Consider the following 17639-nt stretch of genomic DNA (forward strand, 5'->3'; position numbering starts at 1 on the left):
ACTATCTCAAACACATCTTTGGCATTAATATACGTCATTTAACATCTAAATGACGTGCTAAACTAACACATGAAACTAGTCCTCAGTTAGGTCCATCACAGGTACAAAGAGTTGATCCATGAGATGTTCATACAGATTTCCCAGTTATTTCAAGTTCTTTTTATCAGTCTTTCTTCCACGCTGCCCCCCCCACACCCATCTTCCTCCCCAAGCCCTCCTTCCACCATTCCGAATCCAAACTTCCAGCTTCCTTTCTCTCTGGCCGCAAACCTCACCTCACCCCAGCCTCAGTCTGGGGTGAAATGTGTTCCCCTCACATTCTCTGCACGGCAACTTGATGACGCCTCTGTGTCCTCACCACGGAATTTTCCTGCGCTGGGCCTTCCTTCTTGGAGCAGGGTTCGCTCCTGATGTCCTAACTGCTAGGATCTCATCCATGTCCCCCAGGCTCACTGGTACCGAGGCCCCATCTTCGCACCTCCCCTTCCCAACTGACATCCCTCTGTGGATTCTACTGTCCCCAAATCCTCTCTTGGGACCCCATCCTTCAGCCAAAGCACATGGCATCTCTCGGAAGTGACAATAAAAGCCCAAGCTGCACGTCTCACTGCAACTTCTCAAAGCCCCTGCACGTCTCACTGCAACTTCTCAAAGCCCCGTCTCACTGCAACTTCTCAAAGCCCCACATGGCATCTCTCAGAAGTGACAATAAAAGCCCAAGTTGCACGTCTCACTGCAACTTCTCAAAGCCCCATTTCAGGGGTGAAATGCCACAGGTGAGTGCAGGCCCCCAGGACAGCTCTGTCCTGGCCACTAGCCACTCCTACTCAGAGTTACAGGGTGGAGCACTCTCCTAGCCCTCCTTCAGTATCTCCGAGGAGCAGCAGCTACTTACTTCCCTTATCTGGGACAGCCAGCAGGATGGCCACAGGGAAATCAAAGGCGGGGTACGCAGTGGGGGCAGGGGTGGCAGGGAGCAGGAGGAGAAAACAACTTCCCGGTTTCTCTTTACCGAGGAAGAAACTTCGGGGGTCTGGGGGAACTCGCAGGTTGCTTTATTTTGGTTAGTCCCTGAGACCTATGATGGGTGGGGCAGAGCCACCAGGGGGACAAACAGTGGTTTCTCCTGCCCCTAAGGGTCAGGGACCGGCTGTTTAGAAGGAAGCCGGCCTTTCAACTGAGCCCAGCAGTTCCCACAGCAGCTTGGAGAGCAGGTTGGAAGGCCGTGCCCTTCCCTCCCAGGAACTCGGTCAGTGGTAAGTCATCAATGCTTTTAACCAGTTATGGCCATGTTGGTGCCGAGGGTGGTTTCACTTTTGCAAACACTTACTTATGTCCTGCGAGAGAAGAACTCAGACCTCTCTGCCTGTCACAGAAAGCTGTTACAGGGGGTGAGCAAACTTTTTAAATGCAAAGAAGTTGTGACGGACACCAATTCGGTGAAACTAAACCCCGGGACTTAGTTCTCGCTAATTGTGTCTATTCTTAGCGTGGCTTCAAGGAGGCAAGTCTCATTTTTACCAAGAGAATGAAGTTGTAGAAAGCAGGGAAATGCTTGCTTTTGTCTCCCTGTGGTAGCTCGCATACTGTTAGACACTGAAGTGCTTAAAGAATGGATGAATTCTAGCGCGGCTCTCCGGAAGCAAGAGCATGTTAACAAAATGTTTATTTTCAATCTTCTGAGTTGCAGGCCTGCTCTGGCTAAAATTAAACACTAGAAAAGGGCAAAGGTGGCTGCACGGGCTCTGATCAATCCTGTGTGCTGTTTCCTCCAGGACCACACAGCTACATGAAGGGAAAATAATCTTTCATTTCTCCACAGGGCAGCCTGGCGATGGCTAATTACACATCAGCACCAGAGGATGACTATGATGTTTTCATAGAAGATGACCTCAGCAACGACGAAAGAGAACTGTGCAGCCCATACGACCCCCAGGCTCTCTTGGCCCAGCTGGTGCCCTACCTCTTCATCACGGTGTTCTTGGTTGGCCTCCTGGACAATATCTTGGTTGTACTTATCATGGTAAAATATAAAGGACTCAAGCAAGTGGAAAACATCTATCTCCTCAACCTGGCAGTGTGTAACTTGTGTTTCTTGTGCACCCTGCCATTCTGGGTTCACATGGCCTGGCATGAGGGGGATCCTGGCGAGCCCCTGTGTAAAATTCTCTTGGTGCTCTACTCTGTAGGCCTGTTCAGTGAGGCATTTTTCAACGTCCTTCTGACTGTGCAAAGGTACCAAAAGTTTTTCCAAATGAGAGGGTTTTTCTCGGCCACGAGGATGGTGGCTGGCAGCATCTTCCCAAGTGCTCTGGTGTGGGTCATAGCCGTTCTGGTCATGTTGCCTGAACTTGCTTTTTACAAACCCCAGATGGAAAACCAGAAATACAAGTGTTTCTTTGGCAGACCGCTCTTCCTACCAGCTGATGAGACATTCTGGAAGCACTTTCTGACCCTAAAGATGAACATTTTGGGATTTCTTTTGCCACTGTTTGTTTTCGTATTTTGTTATGTGCGAATGAGGAGAACATTGAAGTTCGGGGAGAGGGGGTATGACCTTTTCAAGCTGGTTTTCACCATAATGGTTGTTTTCCTTCTGATGTGGGGACCCTACAATATTGCACTTTTCCTGTCTGCTTTCAACGAACACTTCTCCCTGCATGGTTGTGAGAGCAGCCACAACCTGGACAGAAGCACTCTGATCACGAAAATCATTGCCACCACCCACTGCTGCGTCAACCCTCTCCTCTATGTGTTTTTCGACGAGGCATTTAGGAAACATCTCTACCACTTTTGCCATCTGTGTAATGACACTGCACCTCAACCCACTGAGGAACCTGCCCAAGGCACATCAAGGGAAGAGCCCTGCCTCTCCACTAAAATGTAAACTAGCTCCTGCCAAAGGTGAGATAAATAAACATCGATTTTTAATCTCATTATACTGCTTTGTGCAATATCTTTGACACATCTGTACATAAAATAGGGGCCAGGAAGAAAAGGGGGAGGTGAGCAAACATTTATCAAGTACTAAATTTGTCTCAGGTGCTGTGCTAGGCTCCCAACAAATGTGAGCTCCTCCATGTCTCCCTGCATGTTCATGGTGTGGGTGGAATTAGTCTTGTTGCTCTGGAGAGGAAACTGAGGTTCAGAAATTTGCCTAAGATCACACAACTAGAGGGCTACAAGGCTGGTCCACAAACCTGGGTGGCATTCATTGCAAAGCCTACGCTTTGTCCAGCATGCCAAACTTCCAAAATTTGGGGACAAAAACACATGAAACAGATATACACTTTAAAATCAAAAGGACCATATTCAAATTTTTTTTTTTTTTTCCTATTTCTTTGGGCCGCTCCCGTGGCATATGGAGGTTCCCAGGCTAGGGGTCGAATCGGAGCTGTAGCCACTGGCCTACGCCAGAGCCACAGCAACGCGGGATCTGAGCCGCATCTGCGACCTACACCACAGCTCATGGCAATGCCGGATCGTTAACCCACTGAGCAGGGGCAGGGACCGAACCCGCAACCTCATGGTTCCTAGTCGGATTCGTTAACCACTGCGCCACGACGGGAACTCCAAAAAAATTTTTTTAATTAAAAAAAAAGGACCATATTCCAAATTAGAAGCAACCCATTCACACAGAAGTAATTTATCAGGCACATGTTCTTTTAGGTAACTGAAAGAGCTGGCAAGCTGGAGGCTCTGGATAAAAAGAGGAAAAGGGACTTGCTTGTGGAGTTTTCTGGGTTTTCTTGGCTACTTGCTATACCCCCAAGGCCCCCATTACCCCCAGCCTGTGAGTCTCCCAAGGTTTTTAGTACTCCTTCCTCACATTTAAATAGCAAATGCAAGATTATGTGTAGAAATGTTTAACACAATGCATGTTTTGTCCTTTTCAGTGTAACACATACCTTGGGCCTCACCAGCCTCCAACTACAAAACGTCACACTAAGCATTTGCCTGGGGCGATCCAGTGCCCATGTTTTTGTTACACATCCCAAGCAGAGATGACAGATAAATTACAGGATGCCCCTGGACCACAAGCTCTCACCTCCATCACTGAAGAGGGAGGAGGCAGGGTGGCACCTAAGGGAGACCGAGTAGGCAACACAGTCTATGGCCGTCACTGAGGAGTCCGCAGTGGGTGACATTCTTTGGGAGGTAATTAGGTTTAAACGAGGTCCTGAGGATGGGGCCGACAGGATGGGGTTAGTGTCCTTATAAGGGACACCACAGGGCTTGCTCTCTCTCTGTACCACGTGAAGCCACAGTGAGAAGGAGGCCCTCTGCAAGCCAGGAGGAGTGCCTGCACAAGAACCTCGCCATGCTGGCACCCTGACCTTGGACTTCCCAGCCTCCAGGACCACAACAAATATTTCTCTTCTTTAAGCCACTCATCCATGGCATGTTGTTACAGCAGCCTGAGCTGATTAAGATAGGGCTCACCCTGAATAACGTCAAATAGCAAATAAAAAACCATGATAAGAGCGAGACCTCAGAAGAAAGTACTCCAGCAGAGGTAAAAAGAGGTTCAAGTGGCAAAGGAGAAGGGCCAGAGACATTCTCATCACAAACCTGTATGAGTAAGTCTGGATTCTCCATCCTTTTCTTCCACATATGGGACAGAAATCCCAGAGAAAATGACATCATTTCTGGATATGATGATGACAGAGTCATGAACTCAAAGAAAAAAGCTTTTCAGAATTTTCAAAATTAAAACATGGAATGTATACAATATATAAACAATTATAGTGGTGGAGAGTGAAATGGTTATTGAAAATCAAGGTTGTGAGAGAGGATCCAGCTACAATAGCCTACACATGTAAGTAGTATTTTTGGAACACTGATAATCCAGCAAGGTCTTCTTCCCTTGTCCAGAACAAGAAGACAGCTGTCCTATAGACAAAATGACACATGCTGCACTATTTACAACAGCCAAGACATGGAAAAAGCCCAAGTGCCCATCACATACCGATCAGATGAATGGAGACAGAGGATGTGGTGCAGAGGACAATGGAATATTACTCAGCCATAAAAATGAATGAAATTCTGCCATTTGCTGCAACACGGATGGACCTACAGAATATTACGCTATGTGAAATAAGTTAGACAGAAAAAGACAAATACTGCATGATATCATTTATACGTGGGTGGGATCCAGAAAAATAACACAAATGGATGTATATGCAAAAGAGAAATACACTCACAGATATAGAAAATAAACCTGTGGTTACTGAAGGGGAGAAGGATAAATTAGGGGTATGGGATTAACAAATACAAACTAATATATATAGAATAAATAAGCAACAGGGATGTATTGTACAGCACAGGGGGATCACAGACACTTACAATAATGTATAATGGAGTATAATCTGCAAAAATACTGAATCATTATGCTATACACCTGAAACTAATACTGTGAATCAACCTTACTTCTTTAAAAAAAATAATACATGCTTTTCCAAAAACTATTGCATTAGAAAACTAACAACCAGCAAAAAAGCCAAAGAGAAGGTGGCTAGCTTTTCAAGAAAAACTGACAGTGTTTCTGTTCTGCCTATAAATTATTTTCTAATGCAAAACCTTTTCCCTATCAGGCCGAGATAATTCTGATTTGGGACATTTGAAAGAAAGATTAAGTTCTCATCAGAAAACTCCAATTCATCTGTTTTATGTATATGTGGGTACAAACAGAGTGACTTCTAAAAAGGTAAACATGATTGATATAGCAAGTGAAAAAGGAATAACATTTGAAGTTGAAAAAAAAAAATACAGGAGGCCCAGTTGATTTTGAATTGCAATTAAGCAGCAAAAAATCTTGTCTACTCCTTTTTTCAAATGTGCTGTGGCCACATCAGATCAGTCATCCTCCCATCTAAGAGCTCCTCACCCTTTCCTACCCTCAGGCTCCCTGTGAACCCTGAATTTTAATAGGATTTCATCCTTTACAAAGTGCCTTCACAGTCATACCTGCACCACAGAGCAGTCCTTCAAAGAAAACTGAGTATCATCAGCCTCAAGTATAGAAACTGAGGCTTAAAACACAGTTCTCAGGGGTCAGAATCTGGGCTGGACATTTTCTGATATCAAATCCAGTGCTCTTTCCTCTCCTCCACCCAGTACTTCCTTGCTTGTCTATAGAGCTTAGTTTATAGAGTGAGTTCCTGTGTATTACTGCACAGGATTTTTTAACAACAGTCCAAAGGATTGGGGGAAGGCAAGTCCTAGGATTGCTGCTCCCCTCAGCCACCCATTTGTAGACCCTGAGGAAAGCAAAGTTCTTCAAAGCACCATCTCTGGCACATCCAATAAATAGAAGCAAGTCTTTGATCTAAATTTCAGGCTCAGAATCCTTTGATTTTTCCCTGTGGTGTGGCCTTTAGCTAGGAGCAGGGTCACGAGTCACCTCCCTGGAGGCCCCTGCCATGCCTGCTCAGGGAGAGGGTGGGAAGGGGTGTCTGCCTCTTCCTGTGGACCCCGACACAAGCCATCTGGCCTCCTGGCGCCTGAGACAACTGGGAATAAGACACCTTCCCTTGCAGAGCTGCTGGCCAAGGGCTAAGCCAGCAGCGCAGTGACTGGCCCATGGGAAGCTGTCCACATACCAAGCACTTTTCCTCACTCCCTCCACAGATTCGCCTACACCCTGATGGTGCTTGAGTTTCAGAGCTCACAGGCCTCCTCTTCCCCAGGTCGGCCTCCTGCAGCTGCTCCAGGTAAAAGAGTATGTGGGACAAAACGACCTGAGAACATGAGGCTCAGCCCCTGCTTCTCTGTCGGAAGGAGTGGTGGAGACGATCAGACCATTTCACTTACGTCACCAACGACAAAATATGTTTTCCTCTGCCCTCAACCACGCGGTCAGCACAAGAGTTCTGCTCTGTGAGTTTGCGGACAGCCCTCCCCACCAGAGCCCCTGCCTGCATGCTCTTTCAAGTGTCCGTCTTTGCAGTGCACCTCCCGCACACTTCCTGGGGGTGCACCTAGATTGCTCAGCTCAGGACCTTCCCCAGCTGCCCCATGCAAACAGGCCCTCCCTCCTCTGCAAAGCACATAATCCATGTCCCCAAGCCTGTGCCAGTTTCCTTTGGTGACAATCCACATATACTCACTGTCTCCACTCTTGTCTCTGAAGGACTCCAGGGCAGAGTCTGTCGAGCTCATCTCCAAACAAATTAGAGAAGATGAGATGTGGTGATGGATGAGAAGGTGGCTAAGAGAGACTCCAGCCAACACAGGTGCTGTTATTCCCCAGGAAAGAGGTGACACCCATGCCTGTGAGGGAAGAGGCAAGAGGGAGGGGTTGACTGCCAATGGATAATGGGAGCACTTCCTTAAAAAGAGGCTTAAAGACATTCCAGGGGAAACAGAAAATATGAGCATGAACAAAATGTCAGATGGTATAGAATTATCATTTTCAAGTGTGACAATAAAATGTTGATTATGTGGGATAATGTCCCTATGCTTAGAGGATGGCATGCTCAAGAATTTAGAAGTGCACAGAGTTCTCTTGTGGCTCAGGGGGTTAAGAATGCAGCACTGTCACTGCAGCAGCTTGGGTCACTGCTGTGGTATGGATTTGATCCTTGGCCTGGGAACTTCCACATGCCATGGGTATGGCCATTGAAACCCCAGAATTTAGAAGTGAAATGTTATGGTGGCCACAACTCACGTGCAAATCATTTAATCACACACACCAGGTACCAGGTATAAGGAATAAGGAGGAAAAATAGGTCAAAATGTTAACAGCTGTCAACTCTAGATGGAAGGTGTGTGGATGTCCTTTGAACCCTCTTTTTTACCCACAAATGCACAAAGGGAAACTTTCATAAGACCAAGTTGAAGGGGAAAGCTGACTTTGATACTGTCTGGGGGAAAAAAGAAAAGAAAAAAAGACTGACCACAAGTACAAATTTTAAAAGTCTCCTCCTTTCTAGCTTTTCATGATTGGGATCAAACTCAATCTGCAGGAGAGCTCCAGAGAGAACAAGGCCCCGTCCCTCATTTCACCCCCACACAAAGCTGAGGCCAGAGAACGTCAAGACTTACCCAAGGTCACACAGCCACATAGCAGCAGAGCTGGGACTGGGCTCTAGCTGTCCTACTGCACAGGCCCCTTCTTTCCCACTCAGGCCGGCTTGTAATTATTTCTGAAGACAATGGCGGGGGAAAAGGTTCTGAATACTCTCTGGGTAACAGCTAACTCCCAGAGAATAAGGTACGCAGGCTCAGTCTGATTCCCAACGACAGAAGAACGGACGACGCTCCTCCCAACGTACTGGGACAGGAAGCTCCAAGCACCTCAGAGCAGCGGCTTTTCCCTCAGAGGTAAGTGCTAGAGAAGCAGCCTGCGGGCGGGCCTCCCAGCCCTAGTACAGCGGAGCGCTCTGAGCAGGCGCAGGCACAGTAGCAGCCTGGACGCCATCCCCCGCCCCCCACTCACACACACTCCTCCACCCCTCCCCACCCCCGCCCCCGCAGCACAGACGCTCCCCGCACCACTGGCCCCAGGTGTTGCTAAGGGTACCAGCTCCAGGCCTTCGCAACACCCATGCAAAAGTAGCAAGGGTCGTCCTTGTGCTTCTAGAGCCCCCCCAGGAACTGGACCTGCACATCCGGCAGAGGCAGAGCCCACTTTGCTGGAGTGGACCAAAGGAGCCAAGGGTGCTCCCACCTCTGGACAAAGAGCAGCATCCTGGCAAAGGGGTTGGTTGGCAAATTACAACCCTTGGACCAAGCCCAGCCTACCTTCTGATTGTTTTGGGTGGGGGGTGAGGGGCTGGTGTGGCACATGCGCAAAGTGTGGCTTTTACATTTTTAATAGTTGGAAAAAAATCAAAGGACAATTTCATGGCATATGAAAATCAAATTTCAGGGTCCATAAATAAAGTTTAATTGAAACACAACAACATTCACTTATTTACATATTGCCAGTGGTTGCTTTTGCACTGCAATGGCTGAGTCCAGTGGCTGTGACAGAGATGGTATGTGGCACTCTCAGGCTTGCCACTGCTGTTTAGTGCATTGCAAATCACAGCAAGGCCATCACAATTCAATAGCATTTCAAGTACCGCACTGTGATGCTGTAGTTCGATAAGAAACATCACAAGGTCTTCAGTCCTGAGTGCTGGGGAGATAGGGGTGTCTTTCGTTATTCATAATAAACCCCATACTTGAGTTTCAATCAGACCTGAGTTTGTGGGGATGAGGTGACTCTTGCTGCTTCCCTCCATACTTCAGGGTGTGAACTGGTTCCCAGCACCAACCTTGTGATTAGAGGATTGGAACTTTCAGCTCTACTTCCTGACCCCTGACAGGAAAGTAGCTGGGAAATCACCAGTGTTTAATGATTTAATTATGTCTATATTATGAAACTTTTTTTTAATTGGTCTTTTTTTTTTTTTGCCTTCTCTTGAGCCGCTCCCGCGGCATATGGAGGTTCCCAGGCTAGGGGTCGAATCCAAGCCACAGCCACCGGCCCACCCCAGAGCCATAACAACTCGGGATCCGAGCCGCGTCGGTGACCTACACCAGATCCTTAACCCAATGAGCAAGGCCAGGGATCGAACCCGCAACCTCATGGTTCCTAGTCGGATTTGTTAATCACTGAGCCACAATGGGAACTCCTATGTTATGAAACTTCTATACAAACCCTAAACTACAGGATTCAGAGGTTAGTGAATGCATTGGTGTGTTGAGAGAGTGCCACACCCTAACAACACAGGGACAGAAGCTTCTATGCTCTGGACCTTTCCAGACCTTAGCCTATGTACCTCTTTACCTGGCTGTTCTTTTGTATCCTTTGTAAGATCCTTTACTATAAATAGACAACCATAAGTACCATGCTTCCCTGGGTTCTTTGGGTCTGTCAGCAAATGATCACACCTGAGGAAGGGATCCTGGGAGACCCCTGTTTGTAACCAGTTTGAACAAAAGTGTAGGTAACCTGGAAACCACTGCTTGTGATTGGCATCTGAGGGAAGAGGACAGTCCTGTGGGTCTGAGCTCTTAATCTTGGGGGTCTGTGTTAACGCCATGTGATTACTCTCAGAATTGAATTGACTTGTAGGAAACCCAGGTGGCGTCCACAGAGAATTAGAGAATTGTTTGGTGTAGGAAACCCACATATTTGAAATCCTAAGTGTTGTGAGTAAAGAAAACTCTTTCTCCTTATACTCATAGAGCCATACCACATTTTATTTTATTTTTATTACCAGTACATATCCATCATGTAAAAACAAGCAAAGTGAACTTTGATATCACTATGGATTGTGGATTATTTTGTTATTAAATTAGATGACAACGCACTGTATTTAACATGCATGAAACTTAGTTGTGGGAGTTCCCACTGTGGTGCAGTGGGTTAAGAACCTAACTGCAAAAGCCCAGGTTGCTGTAGTGGTGGGGGTTTGACCTCCCCCCTGCCCCCGGGCCTGGCCCAGTGGGTTAAAAGATCTGGCACTGCTGCCGCTGCGGAAGAGGTTGCAGGTGTGGCTCCAATTCAGCCCTTGGTCCAGGAATGTCCATATGTGGCAGGTTGGCAATTAAAAAAGAAAACTATAGTTGTGCTAAAAGAATACAATACGTATTGACATTTCCAGACTAAACATTCATTACACTATTCCAAACTCATGGGGAAAAATGGTCAGAGAAATTAGAAATTTTAAAGTGAAATATCTTGTCACCACTGAAAGGCTTCAAAACAAAAACTGATATAAGGCAGCAACGAAAGTTTCTAAATAGCTCACTCGTTAGCCAAGCAAGAAAAGCCATTTAAATACGTTGATTAATGAAATCATGGAAATTAGGTTTGATTGCAGTGTAAATAAAGGTGTCCAGAGAAAATTAACTAATTTGAGACTGGTAGCCTTTCACTGACAACTCTTGCTTAAAGAGTTGAAGACACTGAGGGAGTTCCCTGGTGGATCCAGTACTGTCACTGCTGTGGCAGGGCTTCGATCCCTGGCCCAGGGAACTTCTGCATGCCATGGGTGTGGCCAAAAAAAAAAAAAAGAGTTGATAACATTGGGAACAATATCAATAGTCAATTTAAAAAGAAGGCAAATGATTTTAAGTGGTTTTTCTTGGTTTTCAATGAGTAAATAGATGTTACAGATGCCCTCAATTGTTGTCTATTTGAGGAATCAGTGGTGAGTCTGGAGTGAAGAATTAGCCTCCATGAAGAGTGTACATGGAATAACCACAGGCAAGAGTATTTTCCAAAAAACTGAGGAAACACTAATTCAGTACAATCTGAAGTGGAACCTGCTAAAGTGTATTACAACAGATGGTCATTAAAAATATGTGTTGAGGGAATTTCTATTGCGGCTTGGCAATAACAAAACCTGACTGGTATCCATGGGGTGCAGGTTTGATACCTGGCCTCACTCCATGTGTTAAGTATCCAGCATTGCTGTGAGCTGCAGTGTAGGTCTCAGACATGGCTTAGATCTGGCATTGCTGACATAGGCCAGCAGCTACAGCTCGGATTCCACCCAGATTCCACCCCTAGCCTGGGAACTGCTGGTTCAGCCTGGATCTCAGAATAAAGAGTTGGGTTCATTACCGCTGAGCCACGAGGGGAACTCCCCAGGTCGGTTCCCTCTTAATTCCCTTCCTGGCATCAGGACATTGGGTCACAATTGAAAACTGTCAGAAAATCATCTCTAGATTACTTATAATACATAACACAATGTAAATGCTATGTTGAGAGCCCACTGCAAATTCAAGTTTCTGGAACTTATGTTCAAATATTTTCGATCCTCAGTTTGTTGAATTCAAGGATAGGTAAGCCACGGATACAGAGGGCCCTGTGTATTCCACATTTTCCTATAATGTACATTTACTACACCTGATGCTATTTACTTAAAATACCAAATACTCATAAATCTATTTGACACACAGTTTCTTCCACTGATGCCTTGATTCCTACTTTCTCTTCCTTCCCCCTGCCTTAGACACACACACCACACACACACACACACACACACACACACACACACACACTGAGACAACTATGTGAATGACCAAGCAGGTGCCCTTGGGGAAAAGAGTTGCTTGACCAGACCTTAGATTCCAGTCTATCAGGCAGCAAACCCAAAACTGCAGGAAAGAAGGGGGATGGAACCTGGAAAAAGTGGAAAGAAAGGTCCCACAGGTCAAGTATATGGTCAGATGATTTCAGTATGAAATTCTAGAAAAGATGAATGGCACTTATAGGGAATGAACATCAACAGAATTTCTAATTTTATTTCTTGCTAAGAGGCCAGCAGGGAATTGTGAAAACGGATGAGCTGAACAAAGTCTGCCCTCAGGAAGGGAGAGAGGCAGGCCCAGGGCAGCTGGGAATCAAGACGGGAGGAGGGAAAGCTGAGGCCCCTGGGGAGGCGGGGCAGCTTCTTTTCCGGTTTTACCTCATCATGAAGGCACAGGCTTCCAGAAGCGCTGTGGACACAACAAAACACGAGATTCAGAAACTGATTGCTTTTTAAAAAATCAGTACATCAATTAAGGAGGACACTAAAACAGACCTTCCTCTGCCCCTCTCCCACCACCCCAAGTCAAGGCTTACTATCCTACATTTCCCCACAGCCCCTCCTGCCAAGAGCTTCAGAGTCTCAGGGAGGGCACAGCAGCTCCAGTCCTCACCAAGCTGGGGGATTCCCTGCTCTGGCCTGAGTGACACAGCCCCCAACCCCTTGTCTCCAACTGAATCAACTGTCACACTCTCAAGCTCACAAGGCACTGACAGTTCTCAAAATTCTTCTGGAATAGGAGTAACTGACCATCTTCATGCAAATCTGTTTGCCTTACTGTCCAGCTACCCATTCACTCTCTCACCCACACATTCCTCTTGAGCACCTGCTGGAGATTCAACACTGACAGATAAGCCCTGCCCTCAAGGGGTATACTGTCTGTGTGATCCTGAGCAGGCTGCTCCCAAGAGTAGCCCTGCAGGGGGATGTTTTAAGTATAGCCCTAGATCCACCTGCATCTCATTTCCCTGAGATGTTGCTGGTCCCAACCTTGGCACTACTGACATTTGGGACATTCGAAGCAGGTAATTCTTTTCTGTAAAGGCTGTTCCTGCGCCTTGTTTAGTAGCATCCTAGCTTCTACCCACAGATACCGGCAGCACTCCTAGGTCACGAGAATTAAAAATACCTCCTGATATTGCCAAACACCTCAGGTGCAAAATCTGCCACCCTCCTTGAGAACACAGATTCTCAGCCCTCCCCTCCATGCCTGGACCACCACACAATCCCACCAACACCTCCAACTCCCTTGGTGCAGGACCGGAATTAGGACTCTGGATGGTCCCAGTGCACAGAAGAGGCAGAACTTGCTGACCTGTAAGAAGCATCGGGCTGGAGCCTTACGATACTCTGCTATATCTTCGAAGTGTTTTAAAAGGATTTGGTTATTACCAATACGTTTTCCTGGCTAAAATGTTTTTTGAGAATTTGTATTATTTATGGTTAGTACTTATGGTAACTCTCTAGAAACCAGAATTTGTCATTGCTCAATATATATGTACATACGTGTCTACATATGTGTGAAAGTATATACATACATACATTTATAGTCACTACCAGCATTATAAAAATGTGACATATTATCCACTGTTTTATTTTATTCTCTAATTCTTTCACTTCATCAATAAGAGGGTGATTTCCTAAGGTATAGAGACATTGCGTTGCCTTAGTGTTTTTATTTTTTTTATTTTTTTATTTTTTTGTCTTTTGTCTTTTTGTCTTTTGTTGTTGTTGTTGCTATTTCTTGGGCCGCTCCCGCGGCATATGGAGGTTCCCAGGCTAGGGGTCGAATCGGAGCTGTAGCCACCAGCCCACGCCAGAGCCACAGCAACGCAGTATCCGAGCCGCGTCTGCAACCTACACCACAGCTCACGGCAACGCCCAATCGTTAACCCACTGAGCAAGGGCAGGGACCGAACCGGCAACCTCATGGTTCCTAGTCAGATTCGTTAACCACTGCGCCACAACGGGAACTCCGCCTTAGTGTTTTTAGATCCACCCCATTCCTAGAATGTTTGCTCCTCCAAGCTTGACCTTTACCTACAGTGGATTCTCAGTGATGCTACCACCTAAGTTCTACTTACGGGAGACTGAGCACTGTTTCAGGTTAGCGATGGCTGTGACATACTCTGATCCCAAATATTTTTCGTATGTTGTTTTGCCTTGGAGTTGGGCCAGACACTCCGTGTTGTCGTTGAACAGAAGGTTTTTGGTCTCAGACCGGAACAAGCAAAACTTGTCCGGGCAGTCTTTTCCGTATCTTCCAAACTGAGCCTGTGTAAGAGGGGAGACAGGGAGAGAGCAGCTGAGGAAAAGAAGAGTCTATGGACTTGGGGAGGCCAAGAACATTTCTTCTTTGCAGGCGTGGCTCCGGGAAAACCATGGGGAAAAAGGAGTGGAGTTCTGAAGTCGCTCTACCATCCTGGCCTGGGTCTTACCTGCCCCAGGTCCCCCTGCCCCTGCCCCAGCCCAGTGCCCAGGCCCCTCACCAGTTCTGAGCTCATCTCCCACCATCTTCCCTTTCTTCTTCATCTGCAGCCTCTTCTCTTAGAATTTCTTGTAGGTGACTAGGTGACAGCTGAGGGTTTTGAGATCTGCCTCCAAAGTTAACCACCTCTAGCATTCATTCCAACAGGCCAGCACTCAGAGAGGCAGTCTGCACTGGAAATCCTCTCTGCCAAGGACCAGGTCATTGCCTTGGGCAGGTCACTTAGCCTCCTGTGGCCACGGTTCCTCCTCCACGCCCAGCACTCCCACAGAGGCGAGCTCTAAGAACCAAGTACCTCCACGGAGGTAGCCCTCTTACCCACACCCGTGAGTGTGCATACTGGGGCCTCCTTAAATGCTAGTTATTGGGCCTGTTTTTACATTCTAGAAACACTGTCTTTATTTTATTTTTGTCCTTTTGCCTTTTCTAGGGCCACTCCCACGGCATATGGAGGTTCCCAGGCTAGGGGTTTAATCGGAGCTGTAGCTGCTGACCTATGCCAGAGCCACAGCAACTGGGGATCTGAGCCGCATCTTCAACCTATACCACAGCTCACGGCAATGCCGGATCCTTAACCCACTGATTGAGGCCAGGGATTGAACCCTCGACCTCATGGTTCATAGTCAGATTCGTTAACCACTGAGCCACGACAGGAACTCCTGGGACATTGTCTTTAAAGCACACCTAGAAACATGCTGTTTTAACTCAAAACTAGACGTTCTATTAGAGAATCTCAGGCTTTAAGGAAATAATAAGATTTCCTTCAACCACTTCACATGGATAGCCTTAAATCTACAGAAGCTGAGTTTGTTGTTTTTAGAGATTACAAATGCAGGAACCTTGTCTAGAACATGGTCCAGGTGGCCCAGGCTCTGGGAACATCAGCAGAGTAAACCAATCTCCACCTAGTCGTGTGAGGAAGGCTGTTGCCTCCTTGGTTTGCCTGAAGAACAACAGGAGGGTGGAGGAAGGAAAGGAGCTCCCAGCCAGGCAGTGAGCACAAGTCCAGGGCACAAGATGCAGAGCAACATCACAGTGCAGAGCTAATTTTCTCATCATCAGCTTCAAGCAGAGAGACGAGAAGGGAAAGCTGGAGATGGGCTGAGTCCCCTAGCTCTGAGACGCTCCCACCAAACAGGAGCCCACACAGGTAAGAAAGCACAGGAATTTCCGTGTGGCTCAGCAGATTAAGAGCTCTTCTAGGCTCCATGAGGATTCAGGTTTGATCCCTGGCCCCGCTCAGCGGGTTAAGGATCCAGAGTTGCCATGAGCTATGGTGCAAGGTCACAGATGCAGCTCGGATCTGGTGCTGCTGTGGCTGTGGTGCAGGCCAGTAGCTGTATCTCTAATTTGACCCCTAGCCTGGGAACTTCCATATACCATAGGTACGGCCCTAAAAAGAAAAACAAAACAAGAAAAGAAAGAAAGCACAGGAGACCCTGGTGATCCATACCTGCTCAGTGAGTAGCACCTGTTCCACCTGTGCTGCCTTTTCCTTCCGAGAGACCACAGCATGACTGGGGGCCACAGCCAGGTGACAGTTCTGAGCCTCAGTCACAGGCTTCCTGGTGCCATCAAGGCACAGCAGCTCAAAGTCATCTGACCTCAATTCCCTGGCCCACTCTTCTGTGTTCTGTCCTGGAGATAGAAAGAGGGGTGGCATCAGCCATGGCTGTGTGGCTGAATCAACACATCCTTTCTCAGTGCTGTAACCAGCCACTGGCCTCTTGAAATGCACACACTGGGGGTGCAGTGATGTGAAGGAGAGCAACTAAAGCTCCACAGATTACACCATCTTCAAACACATCGCACATCAGTGCTATAGCTTCACAATGGAATATTACTCAGCAATAAAAAGGAGTAAAGCACTGACACTTGCTACATTGTGTATTAATCTTGAAAACAGGATGCTAAGTGAAGGAAGCCAGTCACAAAAGACACATATTGTAGATTCCATTTCTGTGAAATGTCCAGAATAGGCAAATCTATGGAGACAGAAAGTGGACTGTTGTTTGCCAGCTCTGGGGGGTGGGGAAGGGACGGGTAATAGGTATATGACTTCTTGAAGAGGTTCTGTAAATGTTCTGGGACTGTGTTGGCAACCGTGCAACTCTGTGAAGGTGCTGGAGACCAGTGAATCATACACTCTGAATGGGTGGATTTTATAGTATGTAAATTATATCTCCGTAAAGCTGTTACATTGCTTTAAAAGAAAACCCTCCATGTATGAGGGTGAGTTCCCAAAGGAGTGCTGGCTTGTGTTTAAGAAGAAATTGTTTCCTTTCACATTCAAACGCTCTTAGTGTAACCAGAGGAAGGACAGGAACTTCTATGGGTTTATCAAATATGTTTAAGCCGGAGTTCCCGTTGTGGCGCAGCGGAAATGAATCCAACTAGGAACCATGAGGTTGCAGGTTCGATCCCTGGCCTTGCTCAGTGGGTTAAGGAGCTGTGGTGTAGGTCAAAGATGAGGCTAGGATCTGGGATCTGGCGTTCCTGTGGCTGTGGCATGGGCCAGCAGCTACAGCTACGATTCACCCCCGAGCCTGGGAACCTCCATATGCCTCAGGTGCGGCCCTAAAAAGACAAAAGACAATATATATGTATATATATGTTTAAGTCAATTCCAATAAAATATAGTTGTAAAGTCACAGAAAAGCTTAAAATTAAATTTGACAACCATCTGCTCCCTGGAGATCACTGAGATTCAAGGTTCCCAGATTTGCAATGTACTTGGATGCATGCATATACTTGCATGCCTGTGTGTGCAAACAGAGCTCCAAGGTCAGCCCTCCCGTTTTGCTCCTTCTGCCCTCCTCCCACCCTCTTAAGAGAATACTTCCTCCTTAGTTTTGTCTGCTTGACACTGAGACCATCCCAAATTTACATGTCTGGCCTCAAGCGCTCTCCCCAGGGACTAGAGGAGGGGCAGGAGGAAGCGGGAGGAGGGGCTGTGATTGTCACTGTCTCTGAAGAAAGGAGCGAGACAGTTCCTTCTCAGGGGAGGAAGTGGCAAGTCTTCTGCTGGGGGGTGGAGGGGAGCTGGGGGGAGCGGCTAAGAAGAGAGGTGCAGTTTGGAAGGTAGCATATTGCTACCAGTCTTGAATTTGGTAATTATT

General features: G+C 46.9%; 2 protein-coding genes across 12 annotated transcripts in view; one reads left to right on the forward strand and one right to left on the reverse strand.

Annotated features, from left to right (window-relative positions):
• CCRL2 (C-C motif chemokine receptor like 2) lies at positions 816-8836 on the forward strand. 10 transcript variants are annotated; one of them, XR_002337502.1, is made up of 6 exons: positions 1263-1391; positions 1823-2904; positions 6690-6879; positions 7133-7235; positions 8130-8325; positions 8585-8836. XR_002337502.1 is itself a non-coding variant. In NM_001001617.1 (3 exon segments), a coding segment is annotated over 1 exon segment (1053 nt). In that variant the 5' UTR covers positions 866-947; positions 1138-1256; positions 1823-1834; the 3' UTR covers positions 2888-2935.
• The window catches only part of LTF (lactotransferrin), a 31866-nt gene continuing 26440 nt past the window's right edge, over positions 12214-17639 (reverse strand). The window contains exons 15-17 of one of the 2 annotated variants that reach the window (XM_021068563.1): positions 15974-16158; positions 14117-14306; positions 12214-12441 (exon numbers count right to left, since the gene is read on the reverse strand). In XM_021068563.1, coding sequence (XP_020924222.1) covers positions 12407-12441; positions 14117-14306; positions 15974-16158 — 410 coding nt within the window. In that variant the 3' untranslated portion in view covers positions 12214-12406. 2 annotated transcript variants of the gene reach the window in all.

The sequence above is a fragment of the Sus scrofa genome, chromosome 13, assembly GCF_000003025.6.
Source record: "Sus scrofa isolate TJ Tabasco breed Duroc chromosome 13, Sscrofa11.1, whole genome shotgun sequence".
Classification (NCBI taxonomy): domain Eukaryota; kingdom Metazoa; phylum Chordata; class Mammalia; order Artiodactyla; family Suidae; genus Sus; species Sus scrofa.